General features: G+C 39.7%; 1 protein-coding gene across 7 annotated transcripts in view; it reads right to left on the reverse strand.

Annotated features, from left to right (window-relative positions):
• Nucleotides 1-19106, reverse strand: part of LOC120902807 (glycine receptor subunit alpha-2) — a 60202-nt gene that overhangs the window by 21897 nt on the left and 19199 nt on the right. Inside the window, exons 1-3 of one of the 7 annotated variants that reach the window (XM_040311813.1) lie at nucleotides 16989-17106; nucleotides 12145-12644; nucleotides 406-482 (exon numbers count right to left, since the gene is read on the reverse strand). In XM_040311813.1, coding sequence (XP_040167747.1) covers nucleotides 406-482; nucleotides 12145-12221 — 154 coding nt within the window. In that variant the 5' untranslated portion in view covers nucleotides 12222-12644; nucleotides 16989-17106. Of the gene's footprint in view, nucleotides 1-405; nucleotides 483-12144; nucleotides 12645-14968; nucleotides 15902-16730; nucleotides 17107-19106 lie in introns of those variants that run through there. The other 6 variants (XM_040311812.1, XM_040311811.1, XM_040311810.1 and 3 more) reach the window with 6 other exon arrangements.

Here is a 19106-nt window from a genome sequence, read left to right on the forward strand (position 1 = left end):
CACTAGCATGGTAAGCGATAGTAACAGAAGTAACGTTCCTAATGCAACCATCATGCAGGTTCAGCGGCCAACTGATGGTACATTTAGTTTTGACTTTAAAATAGTCATTCTTTTCCAAAGAATCAAAGATCACTACACGGTAACAATTTAGTTAATGGAAACTGTTGCAATGATATGGAATAGATATGTTTCTGTTATAAATATTTTAAAAATATGATTCGAATCTTTCGTGGTGACGTTTTGCCTTTCTATTTTGACGTGCATTGTTTGCAGGGACTAGTTGCTCCGCGCGTGAAATAAACTTTGTTTCAAGCGTAACATTACCATCATAAATTCATCAATTCATAAATAAAAGTAAATATTCAAGTAAAAAAACCCTCTTAGACGCTAATAGTGTGGGCCTACCTTTTACATAGTCTTCCGGCAGTACTACCCGTGGTTTGAGTGTGTAATTTTTGGCTGCCACCACCTCCTTCAGCAAGCTGCAACGAAACAGGAAAAAGGATAAAACGCGCATCAGACACACTGTGATCTATTTACAAACGCAGAACAAAATCGGAAATGAACCGATTCTGCCACATCCTGGAAGTGTTATTACTCTAATGGTATTAATCTATTATTAAACACGCTGTAGCTCGTCCCGAGAAAGACGAGAAAAAGAATCCCTGATCGAAGCTCCGATAGCGAAGAACCCGGTAGGATTGTTGCGGGGAGTGTTTATACGAAACGCAAATTTGAGTTCCTTCTCTATGCGTGTGTGTGTTTATGTCTCGTGTATTTATACCCCTTTTTTCTACCATTCCCATGGCACACATCATAGCGTAATAGCACTAACAGTTCTTGTCAGTGATCCAGCGGTCGAGAGAGGACAACGCCATGTGGCGCAATGTGTGAGGCGTGTCAGGATTCGACCGGAATGAAGGCGTCCTGGTGGGAAATGAATTAGCATAAAATGACGATACCGATAATGCTAACCATTTCGAGAGAGAGAAAAAAGAGAGAGAAAGAGGTAGGATCCAAAGTTCGCTTTCACAAGCGTCGCAATTTTGTTGCACGTTATCGCTGCAATTGAGAGGCACATAAAATACCGGCGAATAGAAAAGCACCGGACGGCATGCCGGACAATTTCCGTCTCATGAATGAAATGATTCTTGATGTATGAAAAAATCAACATAACTACTAGTTCTTCACTTGGACTAGTCCTAATAACTAGTCCTTTAAATGGCCAATTCTATCAGAAATCACAATGGGAACAGTTTACCAGAAAAACATGACTCATGAGTTCTTGAGGTCATGAGTTTTGCAAGCAACTATGTTCTCTATTATATACAACTGAAGTCGAGGAGCTGCCCACTAGGATTCATGAGAATGGCTCAACAAAGCATTTTTATGAGAATAAAATATGAAAGAACAGCTCTAGGAAAAGCACACAAACAATTGTTAATGAGCGAATATTCGTTCCCGGAGATTTTGGACTTCAGCAAGATGAAGTATAATGGTTGTAGAACCTATACTACCGCAAAAGTGAATAAAAAATTGGAGAAAATGAGTCACTTTGCAGAACCGTTTTCTAGGATTTGATTTTTTTTTCTCCACAAGGGAAGAACATTCAATTATGTTTTAACTAAATTATATATTCTAATTATCTAACTAGTTAGGCTTGAACAATTCTTCAAGTGAACATACAAATCATGCTAACAATAATTTGCACGATGCTCAAACATTTGAGAATCTCACATAGCTATAGCATGTTTCCAAGTAACGTTACACTTAAGTAAGGCAGAGGTTTCGACGAGAAACGATAAAAAAATCAATGATCAATTATACAACAATTAACATATTTTCGATGCTTGTACCCAACTATAAGATATTAGAGAATAAAACGTGAGATTTAAAAAAACACATTTGATCTTGATTACCTATGTAGCTCATAAACCTATACTTAGAATGTACTGGCAGTCCACCTGATAAATGCACAGTACTGGATATACGCGGATTTTGAGATACAGTCTGTTCCCGAGACACGCGGTTTATGCTTTCCCAAGACATCTCCGTAATACAGATTGGCCCTGAAATACGCTATTAATGCGCTATTAATAATCAAAGTCCGGAGGATGATCCATACCGAGAATTTAACCTCTGACATGTCGTAAAACTGGATTAAGGGACTGGATCAACTGAGGTGCCAAATAAACTGATGTGCTGAAACATAAACGTTGACCTTTTAAAATGTTCAAAGACTTTTCAAATTCTTCATAGATAAAAACAAAATTAAATATTAGTTTTTACATCATCGTGATTTTTTTATGTTTTTTTTTGTTGTCAGGATTGATTTTTAGAACAACGTTATCCAGGTTCTTGAGTAAAAAAAATGCATAAAAACACACACAAATGTCACGCGACCAAGGGCATCCTCGGTCGATTTCGTCAGATCACGTTTTTTGTTTGCCAACGCAAAAATGTAAACGTCTTCCACTAACGATACTCATCGAGTTTCGACGCCACCTAATGGTTTTAATCAAAATAAATTGTATTATCTGTGGCTAGCATCTATTGCGCGCACTGCTCCCGGTCACGATGGTCGGAACATTGGTGGATTATTTTTTATAATTATCAACCAAGCCAGACAGCGTACCACTACTGTCACGCAATGGGACGCTACTAACAGATCGAAGCGAGGCAAACGGAACATCGCGCGACAACTGTGTGGTTTATGTGTTTTTGCCAGCACGAAAAATGACACGGGCGCGAACATGAAAGCGCGTTGATGATAAAGGGACGATAATAACCCCATCATTTGACATTCCATTCCGTTTCAATTCAACTGCACATGGTAGAGATGGAGGTTGTTTTGTACGGACGTGTACCTTGCGGCGTGATCGGATTTGCCCGCATCGATCCTCACCGTGGGACTGTCGGGATGAGTTATTTTGTTGCACCGGTGCAATTATAACGAGCCCGGAAGCGGTTACCGTTTGCATGTGTCCGCCTTCATCCAAAGCAATCAGATCGTCCTGTTATTATTCTATTCGTCTATGTCTAATATGCTCTTTGAAATTAGTTCTTATTTTACAGAGAATGAAAACGAAGAGCTCTACACCGCTTACATCAAAGTACTACTACTACTACCAAGTAATAAAAATTGGAATTTAAAAAAATTAGTCAATCAAAGATAAATTAAAGAAATATCACAATCTCTACTCTTGCAATCAAGGAGTTGAATATTTCGATTTAGTCTTTTCTACTCCTTCTTTGGCTCAACAACCGTTGTCGGTCAAGGCCTGCCTGTACCACTTGTGGGCTTGGCTTTCAGTGACTAATTGATTCCCCCCCCCCCCCCCCATAGCAGGATAGTCAGTCCTACGTATGGCGGCACGGTCTATTTGGGGATTGAACCCATGACGAGCAAGTTGTTAAGTCGTACGAGTTGACGACTGTACTACGAGACCGGCTAGTCTTTTCTACATCTGGGACTAATTCATTATGATTTAATTTATATAGTTGAGTATCCATTTTTACAAAGGAGGTTGTCTAAGATAGACATATTAAACATACGGCCTGTGAAAGCATTCAATCCGGCCTGCGAAGAATTTGGGCAGTAATTTAAAAAAAAACAGAAATATATTGTAGATTATAAGACAGAAAAACGGGAGTGCTAATTTCAGTGCTTAGTAGTTCGATTTACGAAGCGTAGAGTAAGTTACTGCTACGGACTTCTTTGGATAGGGAACCGCAAATTATTGATAAGTGGCCGGACCCTACTGTCGGACGTCATATTTTAACCCATTTTCTGACTTTGACACATTCTGAACAGTTCGTAAATTATGTTTGCAAATACCACATTCTTCACTTCACTGATCAGGGTTTCTACAAAAAATCAAGCCGACACATTTATCCAAGTACGTTAAAATATAATGAAAGTAAGTGCTTAAAAAAAATGTGTATTTTACGACGTCAACTGGGACAATCGATGTGGAAAGATAATATTCTGATACGAGATTTAAAGAACTGTTCACGAAGTCTCAAAATCGGCACATAACGTTTAAATTAAAAAAAATGTCAATTTTTCATGTGTTTCTTTTAACCTACGCTTACGAAACGTAAATTGCATTCTCAATAATAGTATCCCATGAGCCAGCAGACAAAACTTAACACCTCTATCAGTCGAACTCTAACCGTGATGGCCAAACAAGTTGAGCAAATTCGTTTAGCATCGTGCGCGATTAAAGAACTGCTCCCCGTAGCGTCTAAAACGGACTCCGTGCGGCAGTTTGAACATCGTATAAGCCTGTTTCAGCACTTATAACATAACATCTTGGCATTATTAAACAATAATCAGAGTATCGAAAGTAAGCCAAATTCCGAATGGCCAACAACTCTGAACGACTTGCGGTTCTGAAGGAAGCTGATATGAAACCCAAGACCGCGAACCGGCCCTATATCCCCCAGCTGCGTCCCATGGAATTTTACTGGACCAACATGATACAAAACTTCTACTCCAACATTTTTGTCACAAAAACTGATGAGGATTTGTTAAAAATCGAAGGTAGATCCCAAAAACATGCCTACACGCATGTCTACGTCCGTCATGGCGAAAATCCGGATAACTGACGACAGGAAACTCGCAAGTGTAGAATTGATTTTAGGTCTAACGATAAGACTATTATGATTTTGGCCGATCGGTGTAGTGGGTGAAGGACAAAGGTGAAGGATAAAGTTATATCATAGAATATTTCTAACGGATCATGTCTAGTAACAAACGGATCATTTGAGTCATTGGTATACCTTGAAGATGGTCATTTAAAAAGGTTTGTTGGAGCAGCAAGCGAGCAAGAATTGAATGATTTCTTAAATACGTACGTTATCAAATATTAAATTGTATACCAATCCCATTCAAAAGATTTCGAAATATATCTCTGTATCTTCTAAATATTGGAGTGCATTCGTTGTTACAAAAATAGTGTCCCTTAAGTGAAACTTGATTTGTTTGAAAATGTCTTTTACTTCATTTTGTTTGCTACTCTAAATTAACGACTTCTTTTTATACTTCTTTGGCTCAACAGCCTTTGTCAGTCAACGCCTGTCTGTACCACTTGGGGGCTTGGCTTTCAGTGACTTATTGATATCCCCTCATAGCAGTATAGTCAGTCCTACGTATGGCGACACGGTTCATTCAGGTCTTGAACCCATGATGGTCATGATGTTAAGTCGTACGAGTCATCTATACCATGAGACCGGTTAACGACTAGATCATGTTATAATCTTCCAGTATAATACTGTTGAATATTATTTGTTAATGTGTCAACCACAAAAATAAAGTACTTTCCCAATACGCCTTAATTTATCATTCATTGATTGGTTATTCAATTATTATTACTATTTTGGTGCTAGACACCGATGCCCACTAAAGATGACAGTCAACGTGTTAAAAAGACTGCCTTATTGCTAGATACGACTACGTAAAGAATTTTTATTCATTCAAGCAATGAAAAATAAATCTCAAGCTATTGAAGGCTTTTCGAACTGCTTTGGATATCTTCATTTGTATCCAGTTTTATGGATCATCAATATTCACGTTTTCTTTGCTGCAGATACATAACAAAAGCTCTACCACAAACATACGTTTCAGACAATTTCCCGTTTCCGTTCTTATTTCGCGTTTCGATTCACTACCTTATGGTTTGGGCCTACCGCAATAGACGTGCCAAGTAATACTGAATCGCAATAAACAACACCTGAATCGCATCGCCCGACAAGCGACCATTAGTTGTTTGGCAGAATAGTTGCTATCCTGCTGAAAACAGCTTTATTATGACAAGCCAACAAAACCCACCACTATACCACGATGACGAGTCGCGTGTGTCTGTCCGGTTCGGTAAGCTTTTATGTTCGGAAAGCATCGTGCAAGAATAACCACACAACCACACAGTGAACAGTATCAAGGAGAAATTGTTTACCACCCAAGTTGAGACTTTAATTTCGTCAAATTTCAGTTTATGCCCGTTCCCGGGGTGGTTCAGCGTTCGAAGGCTGTAGTAAAGTTTAGCGTCAGAGCGAGTGAAGCAACGCAAACTCGCCTGTCGTTGCTTTGCGCTACTGACACAAGCAATGTGAATAAAGTTTAAGGAACTTTTTCTGCCTCAGGCAGGCGCATGGTTTTAAAATAATTGCACCTCAACACGAACATGTGAATCAGATGTAGGCCCTTTCCCAATGGCTAACGTCCAGTTTTATGGGACATTTTCCTGGACCATCTTCGCACAATTTATGACGTTGCTCGCACACCGTTGTGTTGGTCAACGCTTTGGGAGGGATTTTTTTGTATATTTAAATAATGTAAAGCATGACACATTTCATAATGAACATGTTGAAACATTTCATAAAACAGCATGTTTCGCTAAAACTCAATGAAGCAAATTTTTTGCTTTATTTAAACTATTGTTTCCATTTTTAACTGAATAATTAAAATGTGTTGTACTTATTCCCATGTGTAAGTGAAAGCTATGTACGCTTATAAGGTTTTTTTTGTTACTGGACCATTTCTGTACCATCGGCCAAATTATTGCCATTTCCTGTGTAACAGTCAACGATAATTGCAGTTTTACTTCTACCCTTCATTATACGCCGGCAGGATCGTTCGAAAACAACCTGCAAAGCGTCCCAGAAAAGTGTTCTAAAATGCTCCATTTTCCGTCCGCGGTGCATTCGGTCGATACACGTAAAGCAAAACATTTTACAACAACTTGTAGTTGACCGCTTTGTGTGTTGGCTGTTTGTGGGGAAAGACCATGGAAAGTGACTGTTCGGAAAACACACGGAATATTGCAAACAAACCAAGAAGGCATAACACAACAGGCACCAACGTTCAGTGTCGGGATGGATCGGCACATGATGTATGTTTCCTTTGCATGCACTCGATGCCGAACTTGAAGATAAGACGAGGCCAAGACGAACCGGTCCGTTTGCCAACCGACTGCCAGCTCATTTGAATGTTTCTGCTTCTTCTTGCGAGCTGAAAAAATAAGGCTTCATTTTAAGACATCATTCCGTTCACGTGAATTTGGCTGCCATAAATTAACACCACCAACCTACCCCAAGAAGTTCCTTGGAAAGAGTACAATAAATTTACATTTACTAACGAACAGTTGTCTAACACAGTGTTTGAATGTGCTTGATTTAATAAAAGCATTGGAACAATCCGTCCGTCTGAGACACCTGGGAAAATATTTGCATAAATCATCAACTTGATTGTAGCCCGAATTTATGAAGATCATATTTTTCAATGTTTTTTTGAAAACCAACCCGAGTTTCACAATGGTTAATAATTTTGGATTTCGAAAACAAATAAGTTTGATGATTTAATTTACCACAAAAGATGTTATTTAACCAAACTATAAATATAATATGTAAACTGATTTCAGATCGTATTCAAAATCTTAACACCTTACTCTTTAGGTTTATAGTTTATCCTTACATAGACAATACTTCTCTTTAGGCAAACATAACAATATATTTCAAACTTTGTAGCAAACTATACCAAAGCTATTGATTAAAACCCCGTTAATGAGATGACACATTAGAGGATGAAACTTTTTCAATTAAAGACGATGATTCCGAGTCACGAAGCGTTAGGTGAGTTGTTTATCCAACAAGATTGTTGCCGTTTCATAAAGTTGCTTTCCTAAATTGTTTCCTTTCGTGACCATAAATGAAGGTTGTTGGATGGAATTTGTCATTTTCCTATTCCTGAGTTTTGTAGTCACAAAACACAAAATGCACGACCGCCCTGTGTATAGAATGCCTTCAAGGTCATTATAAAAGTAAACTTTTTTACACAAAAGCTAAATGTGTACACAAAAGCATATTCATTACAGAAAAGTAGAAAAGATGCAAACAAGAATTTATTGGCATCTAAAACAAGCTTTCTTGCAAGCTCCCACGCGAGAGTTTGTTAAAGATTAAGAACCATATGCTGCAGCACTGAACGGAAATCTGGGCGCTCCCCAAAAGTCATTTCGCTTTGTTCGTCTCGTTCGTCTTTATAAATAAGAGAATGGCCAAAGTTCTTGCCCAGCTGCCCGTCGTAGGTGGCGGAAAACCAATGCCAATAAAATCTTTGCTCGAGCAAACCCATTCAATCGGAAGCAGAAAGCTACACAGCATCTTTGGCATCTTCACTCTGCCCAAATTCAAATCTTCCCAAATGGACCTTCAATGAGCTGTATGCATTATGCAGCGCTTATAGCAGACGGCAAGAAGGGTTCGAGAACCCTCCGGACAGCCACTCTGGAGACGTCGATGCGGTCACGAGCTCGCCCGACAAAGAAATGATATGGCAAGCTCACACCGCCGCGCATGGCATTGGCAGACAACCCGAAATAGATCAACCGGTGCGTAATGATGGCAGAAATCAGTGTCCATTCCAATTCCTAACCGTTGCACGCAGCAGGGGGCAAAATAACCGCAGTGCAAAACTGGAATCAATGCATCCGGAAACGTTTCCAGCGTGTATCGCAACCCTTGCCTAACATTCTTTCAAACGGCAGACGGGTTGCTTTATGGGCATAGGAAGGGTTTATTTATTTTACTCCATTGTTTGCTGCGTTGGTTTGAGTTCCCCTTCTCTTGCCACGCTACAGGAAAACTGCTGTTCACGCATTCCGGTAGGTCATGGTTCCGGAGTGCAAGCGGAAGAATCAAAACTTCCGCGACCTACCTTGCCCGGGCCCACCTAATGTGTCACTTTCTTCGTCCCGATGAAGGGCGTCCTGGTGAAAGAATTTTAGCATAAACCTATGCGGGCGCATGCAGAAAAACGTCAAACTTTCCATACCACGCATTACCTTTACCTACCCTCAAGAGAAAAGGAAAAAGATTAGAGGGCCGAAGTAGAGGGACGGTAAGTGAGTGAACTCCAACAATCCTGCCCGTTAAATGAATGGTGCAGGAGGAGTTTGATGTTTGTTCACCAGGCAGGCGCAGCGCACACGGCAGAATCGAACCAAGCGCTCATGAATTATTTATAATGGGAACATTTAATTCCTTGCTCCACACGCCCTCTGGGGGAGAAGGGTTGGCCTGAGGGACAGGGAGTGTGGTGGCACTATTGTTACACACGTTATCCTGTCGTTGAGTCCATTTTCCTTTCCTGAGGTGGCCTGTGTCCTTATGTTTATGGAATGCGTCGCTGCAGACTTTTGTGTGGTGGTAGTGAAGGAGTGAACGTTTGTGCGGTTACAACCCTACTGGCAGGTTTGTATGTAGTTGGTACGTTAGCTTATCCCCCTTTCATTGGCACGTGCGGTCTGCTCTTTTCAATGTATCGGTTATTAGCACATGCTTAGGAACAGTACAATGTCCAATGTCAATATGTAAATAGTAACGATTTAATAATACTTTCCATTTATCACCACAAAGGACAGTAAGTGGCATTTGATTTCTGCTGTTTATCAACACATGAATGGATGGGGACTAATTTAAAAAATATAATTAAGCTTTATAAATTGAATTTATGTTGCAGGCGTATCATAAGCGCTATTTTCCTTCAATTAGCTATGGACTATCTATCTTAACAACTTGTTTGAGGAATTAACTGCATTCGTTTGCAATAGGAAATGAGGTTGTTTTGCAAATAGTTTAAAATTAGTTTAATAAAGTTTTTTTGTTGATCAGTCGAAATAGTAAATTGAAATGTTTGATCATATAAATGGTGCAACAAATCAGGACAGTATATTATATAAATACACACATGAAGTACAAATGCAGCATAATGACTAACACTAATGACTATTAAATGTAATTATTCAATTTCAGCACCATATTGGTCAATGTTTAACTAACTATGAGGTCATTTGGCTAAGGAATGAAAACTGACTATGGCTTTGACCCTCATAAATCTCTTCCCATTCTTACATTCACATAGGGGTTTCCGTGATTTTTTATTTAAAGATGCCCTAAGCTGCCAAGGTCTGAAATTAATCAAAATGCAAATAATTTCACGCATGTATGAGACCAATATTCAAAAAATGTAATGATCTTTGTTAGTGGTTCACTTGTATGTCTTGAGCTACATCAAACAGATATATAACAGGAATTTGGCCAGCAATAACCTTAGGAAAGTATTATTGTCTCCAATATTATTACACAACAGAGAAAGACAGTTTTTGTCTAGTGGATGTTGTTGGTATCCATGATATTGTTAGTACGGAACACCTGAATCTGAAGGTGGTCATGTTATCAAGCCTGGTTGCACGACGTTCAAGTGATCCTAGTAGAATAAATATTAACGGTAAAATGAAGAAAAATAGTATCTAACATTTTCCTTTGTAAGACATTCTCGGTAAGACAACACTCCAATAGATTGTATAACTCAAAACTGTTTTTTTAACTGCTTACCTATCGAGCAAGTGAAAATGAGCTAGATCATGTTCGCGTTCTTAGCGATTCACTCGCGTGCAGCTAGCAAGAGGATAGGCCTAGCCCATATTTTCCACCTACCTAAAACTCCTCTTCTTACAACTAGTGCTTTAGTGAGGGACTTACAAAAGGGCATTCAAAAAATTGACAGAAAATCAATGTCTCCCTGTCCGCTGGCTGCAATGTCCCAGACCCGCCAGCACGAAAAGTTCAACCCGTCTGGACATGTTTCTATTGCTTATCGGCTTCCCTGTATCGCTCGAGAAACACCTGGCCCCTTTTTCAGAACACGCAGCACTCAGACTAATCATCCAGACAGCTTTCGGTTGACGAGCCGGCGGAACGTTAAACTGCAATCGCGACCCAAACTTGCTTCCCATGAGAGTTGTGATGTTTTAGTAAGCGAATTTTCTTTGAGGCTTTCTTTGGTTTTGTGTTTTTTTGTGTGTGCGGTCATCACCTTACGCGATTATAGTCGTTATGTTTGCTAAAGTTTAATCACCATCGCTGCTGTCGTGTTAACTGTTGTCCCATTATTGACGATCTGAGATGTCCGATAATAGCAACATCGAAAAGGAATTTAATTTCATATGCGATAAATTTTCGCAGAGTTTCACACGGTGTTGGTAAGCTGTAGTTCATCAGTACCTTAAACTACGAAGGTCAACTCGCAGTCAATCATTTGTTCGAGGAAGTTTCGAGCAGCACAGCACTTTATCGCCTTTTTGTTTAAGATCGATACCCAGTTTGAAGGCGACATGATGAAAAAAAAAAGAAAAACAATACCTGACCCAACTGTGACGCGACCGAACAGCCATCGAACGTTGAGCTTATTGACGTCTCGGTAGCACATGCAACCGCTGGCCTTCGGTTAGTCATCATTGGGCTCCAGAGCAGAAGGTTCGGCGGTTGATTGGCTTTGTGTTAAATTTTGGAACGAGAAGAAGTCACAGCGGAAGGTAACGTTGCAGCTGCAATTGCAACTTTACCTTCTGATTTGAAAACCAACAAACAGTTTGGAGCAGGAATCGAGTGGAAATTGATTTTCGTTTATCATCCAACCAAAAGTGGTTCGTACGAGCTCTCGTGGGATCGTAACGTGGCTTAAGTACCTTTTTTATTATGCATTATATCGAAGATTAAGGGCTTGAATTTTTGACGCAACATCGCCGTTAAACCTATGTTCCAGCGGGTATGATTCAGAGAATTTTTCACACCCAATCTCGGGTGCGTGTGAAATAGAAATCCAATTCCAAACGAACCGAACCGTATCAAAAATGTATTGGATAGTAAATAATACACCTTGTTGATTATGTTACGCGACCAAATGTGTACGAGGAAGGATTTCTGCATGGATTTCAGAAAAAAGAATTTTGTGATTGAGGTTGTACGTGTTATTTAGGTTCATCTCGTTGAGACCAGTCGTGCTAAAAATGCTAAAGTGTAATGTTGCAAAACGATACCCCTATGTTTATAAATATAATTTACATGGAAATTGGTTGATGGTGTTGTAATATTGAATAATTCGTTCCATATTGACAAATACAAATTATTTCATTTTGTTTTGAAGCAATTTGCATTTGCACCTCAACTCAAAAGCACTGAAACTGGACGAAATATTGTGTACTCCATTAGAAAAGTGGTTATCCCATGGTAATCGCTCTCACTCCGAACGACACATTCCAACGAGCAAAGGCTGTAAATCTCGGGCACAACAAAACGACTCACCACATCACCAGCAGCTGTAGCAGGGCCAGCGTGATCTTTGTGCTTTTGGTTGTGCTCCGATACACGGCGACAGCCATTTTGGTCGCTGTGCTGTGGGCCGCCGGTTGGCACCTCTGGCCGGTGGAGCCTCACCGCAAACACCGCCGTCTCCGTCGTCGCCGGGGCCGACACCGTCGCTGCCGACGTTGCGGGCGTCCCCACTGCTCTGGTCGTTGTCCGGAGCTCCGCTGGGTAGAGTTTATAATCATTTCATGGTTGTTACAAGTGTGGCACGCACCACCACGTCTGGTTGTGTGTTTTGTGGTCACGGAAGCCGCTGAGTATGGCTAGGTCACGAAACAACTAATCAGGATGGTGGTTTTATTTTCGCTTCTGCTCGCCCGTTTTTCGTACACTGACACCACGCATCATTACGAAATTTCTATTGCACCGCACCACAATTGATCACTTTTTAGCACTCACACACACACACACGTACAAACAAGCCCTAGAAACAACACCTAGAAACAGTAATAGTAGCACTGGTTGTAGCAAAATTACGGATCCTGCTGCGAGGTCCGCTATCACATCCGCAACTAATCGTCACTTCCGACCGTTTGTCAACATGGGCCTTCTTCGACCTGATCACATCACTTAGATCGCACAGTCGCACGTGTCGGAAATGGACACTAAGCAAGTCGCGTACTTCATTGCCTCATCATAAACACACTTCCAAGCCGGACGGTCTGAAGTTTGCCGCCTCTAGTCGTTTGCGATCGGTGATCTGAACCAATTTATGTACTGCACAGACACAATCTGACCAACGTCGACACTCTCGCACCAACACTGCAAAGACGTTGTGCACCGTAGCTGATCTATTACACTGACCGAGGTACTGGCGAACGTTTAGAGCACCATACAAACGCGATGCATGGCGAAGATGGGAATGGATGGGAACGGTCGACATGACATCTGTTACGTAGAGACGGTTTGCCTGCTTCTGCAATTGTTTGTTTTTTTTTTTGGATCTTCTTCTCTCACTCTTCTTGTTGAAATTCCGTCCCCGGTTGGGATGGGACACACATTCGCACTGCAGTAACGAAATCATGCGCGCATTTACGACTGCTTCTTCCAATGGCTGACAAACGAGCAGTGACGCTGCCCGACAACACCTTGCAGTCCCTTTGGAGAGCGAAGTGAAAATTTGCATAATTTATCGTCTTGCTAGACACAGACGGGTAAATACTAACGAGGATGTCTCTAGGGTGTCCTTTTCCATTAAAACCGGTTGATGACCATTCTATTTGGAGATGGGCAGTGTTTATGAACGCAAGCAAAAGCAAGGGAAACACTGACAGTCTGGATTCCCTATGCAACAGGTAGTGTAAATTAATCTCCTGACATTGGAAGGATACTTGGGGGAAACGAAACACTTGTTCCGAAGTGACCTACAATATATCTCATGTTGGAAGATCATAAAGCTAGCAGATCGGTACTCGGAGGATTTTGTTATACATTTATTAATTATTTGGAATTTATTGGATGACCTCGGTCTTTGCGTGTCTCGGTGTACCTTTATCGATTATGTTTGTGATGTGCGTACGACCAGTTTGAAACGTCAAAACAGAGCGGCTTTGATCATCACATCTAGTGATTGACCTTTTCATTGTTGATTCGGTGGACATGAAACCGATCAATATCGTCAAGATTTTTAATGTCAATTGTGTTAATTTATTTGAAGCTTTATCAAGAAAAAAACATAAAAAACAATGAATTAAAGTTTGTGATACATTGAAGGTTTTACAAGTCGAATTTCACCGTTTCCAGCCAAAAAATCACTAATTATGGGTTTAGTGGTTGAGGTGATAGGTTTTAGCCACCAACTTAACTATTTGATAATTATTAACTGATGTTTTCAATTTATTCCTTCTTGATAGATTTTTTTAAATTAGATTAAAAGGAAATTTAATTTGCATTTTATTATTGATACATTAAATCAGTTCAATTTGCTTACAGAACGGTCAACCGCATATCTCGGGATATGTATGCATTGAAGAAATTATACAGCAATCTACTTCAATCGTAATTGGATGCATGATGACACTTACAACACTTAAATTTTGGAACACGGTATGAAGTTAGACTATTTAACAACAAATAAGTTAGCGATAATCGTGCAGCTATGTCAAATTAGGTTTTTTTTTTTCATAATTTTTCACTGAAAGTATAATAACTGTATTTTATGATTTGGCAGTTCATGCCCAATTAAAAACGATTTTATTTTTAACGAAAAAAAAGATTCGATGTAAGTAAAATCAAGCATTATACCCATAAAATTATAATCCTTTCTCTTTAAAACCGATTTTCCGGATTAAATAAGCGAATATTTCAATGACATCATTGCAGGGCAGGCTTATTTATGTGGGAGATCTTGTCGAGTCAAGGAATAACAACCATTTGGCATTCCTTATCTTGAATAATACACGTACCACATCGTATGGTATGACAAACCATAGTGCGTTTAGTGTTTTAGGTCAGCCATAGGAATTCCTATAACAACTCCACGAACATTCATCGCTTCAAATAGCATGCTAGAAAATATTTTGTTTCGTTCAGAAACGTGTTCATCTAACACGGATTGAGTGGAATGTAATATTTGAAAAAATAATGAAAAAATTAAAGAACCAAATTATATTTCGTTTAAAACAACAATGATTGAATCAGCTTGTATAATACTAATTATTAGGAAATAATGTATTGTGCTTTATCTTTTGTTCACTTTACATTAAAATACAAACCAAAATATCCAGTAAATATTAATACATGACAGCTAACGTAGTCTCACCGTCTGGAATTATCCATAAGCTTCCGATGGTTAACCTCACAGAAGCGTCTTCGAATTTCCAACGCTAATTGTTTCCCCAGAGATTGGCGCTTGGCTTGGCTGGTGGCTCGGTTTGGCTTTCAGCAAGGGACACCTCGACAGTTGCATTTACAGCCCGGTTACGAGCACCAAACGCAACCGCTCTTATCGAATAACAACCCGAACGTTCGCGTGCAGAGAAAGCAAAGAACGGGAAAACAAACGGCTACACGGTGAAATGTGACGAATGTATGGGCCACTTTTCGATGCCAATGCCACCCAGGACAGATTATCGGTAAAGTACAATCTTTGGTCTATATTTTGTTCTTCTTTTGTATGTATTTGTATAAGGTTTGGATGAAGGACTTTCACAGCTTAATTAAATGATTTTTCCCCATATAATCATACACGATTTAACATTGTTAACGTCAGTTAGATCCATAGCGGCCAAAATGTTATACCATTTGACTCATTAATCGGTACACAGCGGTGCTTTGTAACGTTTGTTTGTTTTGTTTTGATATAAGTTTTACACACTGCATTACACTGTTCTTCCTGATCGACAATCATTGCTTTGACGGTGACGCAACGGATAAACGGCAATTCGAACGAATCGGGAAGCGCATTTCATAAATACACTCACGTACAAACATACATACATAGAAATACACAAACTAGGAACAGATCCGGAACTATGGAGCAGGTATGACGGTGAGAAGGTATAACGGCACGAAAAACCATTGGGCCCTATTTTTAGTACACCAATCAATACTTATTATATCAAATGGAATCCCACTTTGCGTTCGATGCACTATTCTGCATTCTGCTCAATTGAACGATGGCAGTATGACGGTCGCCGATTGGGTGCGTTTGGTTTCACATTTTCCTTTTCCTTTCTTGTTATGTTATTTTTGTATTTCTAAACTTTTCATGGTAACTTCAATAATTAAAGATCATTGTTTTCATTGTGATCGTTCGTTAATAAAATCTAAAATTTATCATAAACGTAATATTGAAATAGAGACATCAAATAAACTAAATGAAAATTGTTTTTTTTTTAATTAAAACAAAAAATTAAGAAGAAAAATAAAATGATAACAGAAGGAAACTACAGTAAAAATAAAAACAACTAATAACAGATTTAAAAAAAATAAGGCAATTCAATTTAAAAAAAAATGTTTTCGTTTCGATGAAATCACATCGATCATCTCTTCAGCGGTTTGTGTGCTACTACCTCATTCTGTTTATTCGATTTTAATTAAGCTTCCGCTCGCAAACCAGCAGGATTAGTTGAGAAAGGGACGTGTGAACAAAACACTAGACAACAACCGCCTCCTACCGAAAGTCTCACTTTTATAGACCATTCGCCGGATGTAGATTTCGCGCCTCAACACACATTTATCGACGGTACGTTTCTGTTTTGTTGTGTGGTTTTTCGTTTGTTTTTTCCCTTTTTGCTTTTTTATATTCACAGAGCTCATTCACAGTGTATCACCTTTTTCCCATCAAAACGAGTGAATAAATAGAACGAAGGAAAGGTAAAGAGAAAACCAGGAAGTGGTCCACCGGAAGTTCTCAACCACGGTCCATCAACAAACACGCATCGTATGCTACTTGTTCACTCAACACACTACCACAACAATACAAACGAAAGCAGGAAAACAGGACCAAAAGGGGGGAAATGACCACACCGGTCAAACGCACCGGGCGCCTCCATCACGAATCGATGATAATATTTAATTACCGCTGCTTCTGACATGCGAAGGTGATCAGCCGGAGGTTTTGATTTTCATAATCCACTCACTTAAACGCATACACGCACAACGGGACAAACAAATACAAGTGCAATACGGCACACCAACCTCACAGAGATAAACTGGAATAAAATCACATTCGCTTCCAAACCAATGGCAATAAAGCCAAATTACGTATTAATGGCAACAATAACAGCCACTGGGTTTTTTCCGTTTCTCGTCTAGCACACTCTTCCATGCACACTGACCTACTCGCACGCACGGACACACACACACATAGGCGGGTAGCACTTGCATAAACTACAGTTTGGAAAAGGGCGCGCTTAAATTTCTTGAACCAGCGAACGGACGTGCGAACCTCCCGACGTACGGCCAACGACTGAAAAAGCTTCGTGCGGGTTTGTTTATTTCGGCGCGAAAGCTAGATCGTTTTTTATTTTGCGAGCTTCGGTCATGCACTTCGTGCCGATGTGGGAGCCGTTGAATCGGGTCCAGGTGTGTACTGGTGTGACCGTTCGAGCCGAGATTCGCAGCACGCGATCATTCGTCTACCGGATAGTTTACATTTTTGTCTCTATTTTCGCTCTTTTTTCGTTTGATCGTTTGACTCAATAGAAGAGCCACAGCAGAAATTCGAAGGTAGGCTTAATGCACGCTTGAAAAATGCACCAACACAGGTAGGAGAAACTTTGCGCTCGTTGATTTTCCACCTAGTACTAACAGTGTCCTTGAGCAATATAACTACAAGGTACAAGGTGACTCGATTTCATGGTAGAGATTCTAGCGACAACATACAGGACCTCCTGTGAGGAAGGTAACATGAATGAAAAATGTCCCTCAACGTGGGCAACACAAATGGCCATCGATTACTGTCAGACGAGCTGGAGGGAGAAGGGGGGGGGGTCTTCAACCGAAGAAGCATCGGACGAAAATGACGGTTGAAAAGGGACAAGCAAAATACAATGAAGATACATTATCATCAAGATTATTGATTACGATCAGCTGACCAGTGTTGCCCCCGGACCAACCTGACCAGCAATCGGTAGAAAAACAATACCGTTCTGTTGTTATTTGTGCAGGACCAGCCTACTACTATGCACGTGCTCAGGTACCATGATTGGTCGGCCCTACCATGAATACGAAATGCTCTCTGCCCAAACAAAGAGGGAGACAGCCTGGCGTCGAAAGCAATGACATTGCGTGACTTCATGTACAAAACAGATCCTCTTCCGCCCCTTAGTAGGCAATCGACTTCAATGCACTGGACGGGTGGAAATGTTGGATGGGGCCGTTGTGGTCTATACAGTCTCGAAAAGTAAACATACATACACACACAAAACAACTCACGACTGAATCTGATTAATTATGAAGTCAAGATAAACAAATCGTGATAGTAGTTGTGGAAAGGAGAAGGAAACAATAAATAGTGCAGAAAAGTTTTGGGATCGAGATTGTACATATATTGCATAGCTGAAGGTTAACAAGCAGTTTATTTATGTACACGTTCGACGTGCATATGTACATGTGAGCATGGTCCATCAAATATTTACAACAAACGATTATAGTGCATTGACATACTACGATACAGTCATTGGACAAAACTGCATTTGCATTAATTTGCGGATTTCACCCGAGGAACAAGAAAGCTTTTTGCTTAAAGCTCGCGCCCAAAGCTTTACGCATTGAGCTTTAAAGCGGTTAAACTGCTCGAAAGTGCTAGAATTCAATGTGCTTCTGGGGTGTCGAATCGTCGAATAAAAACGATTTAAAATTTAACTATTTTTAACAAATTTAGATTTAGAAAACATAATTAACAGTTATTCTGTGAAATTGTACAACAACTTAAAATTGAAGTACTGCCGTTAGAAGGTCTAGTAAAACGCGAATTTCGAATAAGTATCAATCAGGAGAAAAAATAGTTAGTAAAGACGGACACATTAAGGAAAATATTAAAATTCCAGAAATATATAAATGCAACAACCGTACAAATGTGCAGGTCTTATGTTACACTCATATTTTATCAGAAAATGTGGGTAAATTTTAATGTTTCTATAAAAAGTTTTTTTGTTTTTTTAGATTGATTAAAAAAAATTCATGCAGTTTTGAAATGTTCCGGTAAGACGAACGGCTAATATGGGAAAGATGAACAAATTTTAACATTACCTATTGCTTTTTACTTCAAGGTATTATACGTGTATACAAAAACTTGGTCATTTTCATCTATGGTTCGTTTAGCCGTGATTTTAGGAATTGTGTGCGCCGTTGCAAACACATCGTTGAAAGCAGAATCTAAGGCATTATTGAAACATCGTGAACTAACAGCTGAGGCTTCTCCAGTTTACAAAAGAACAGATTAGGGTTATTAG

The sequence above is a fragment of the Anopheles arabiensis genome, chromosome 3, assembly GCF_016920715.1.
Source record: "Anopheles arabiensis isolate DONGOLA chromosome 3, AaraD3, whole genome shotgun sequence".
Classification (NCBI taxonomy): Eukaryota; Metazoa; Arthropoda; class Insecta; order Diptera; family Culicidae; genus Anopheles; species Anopheles arabiensis.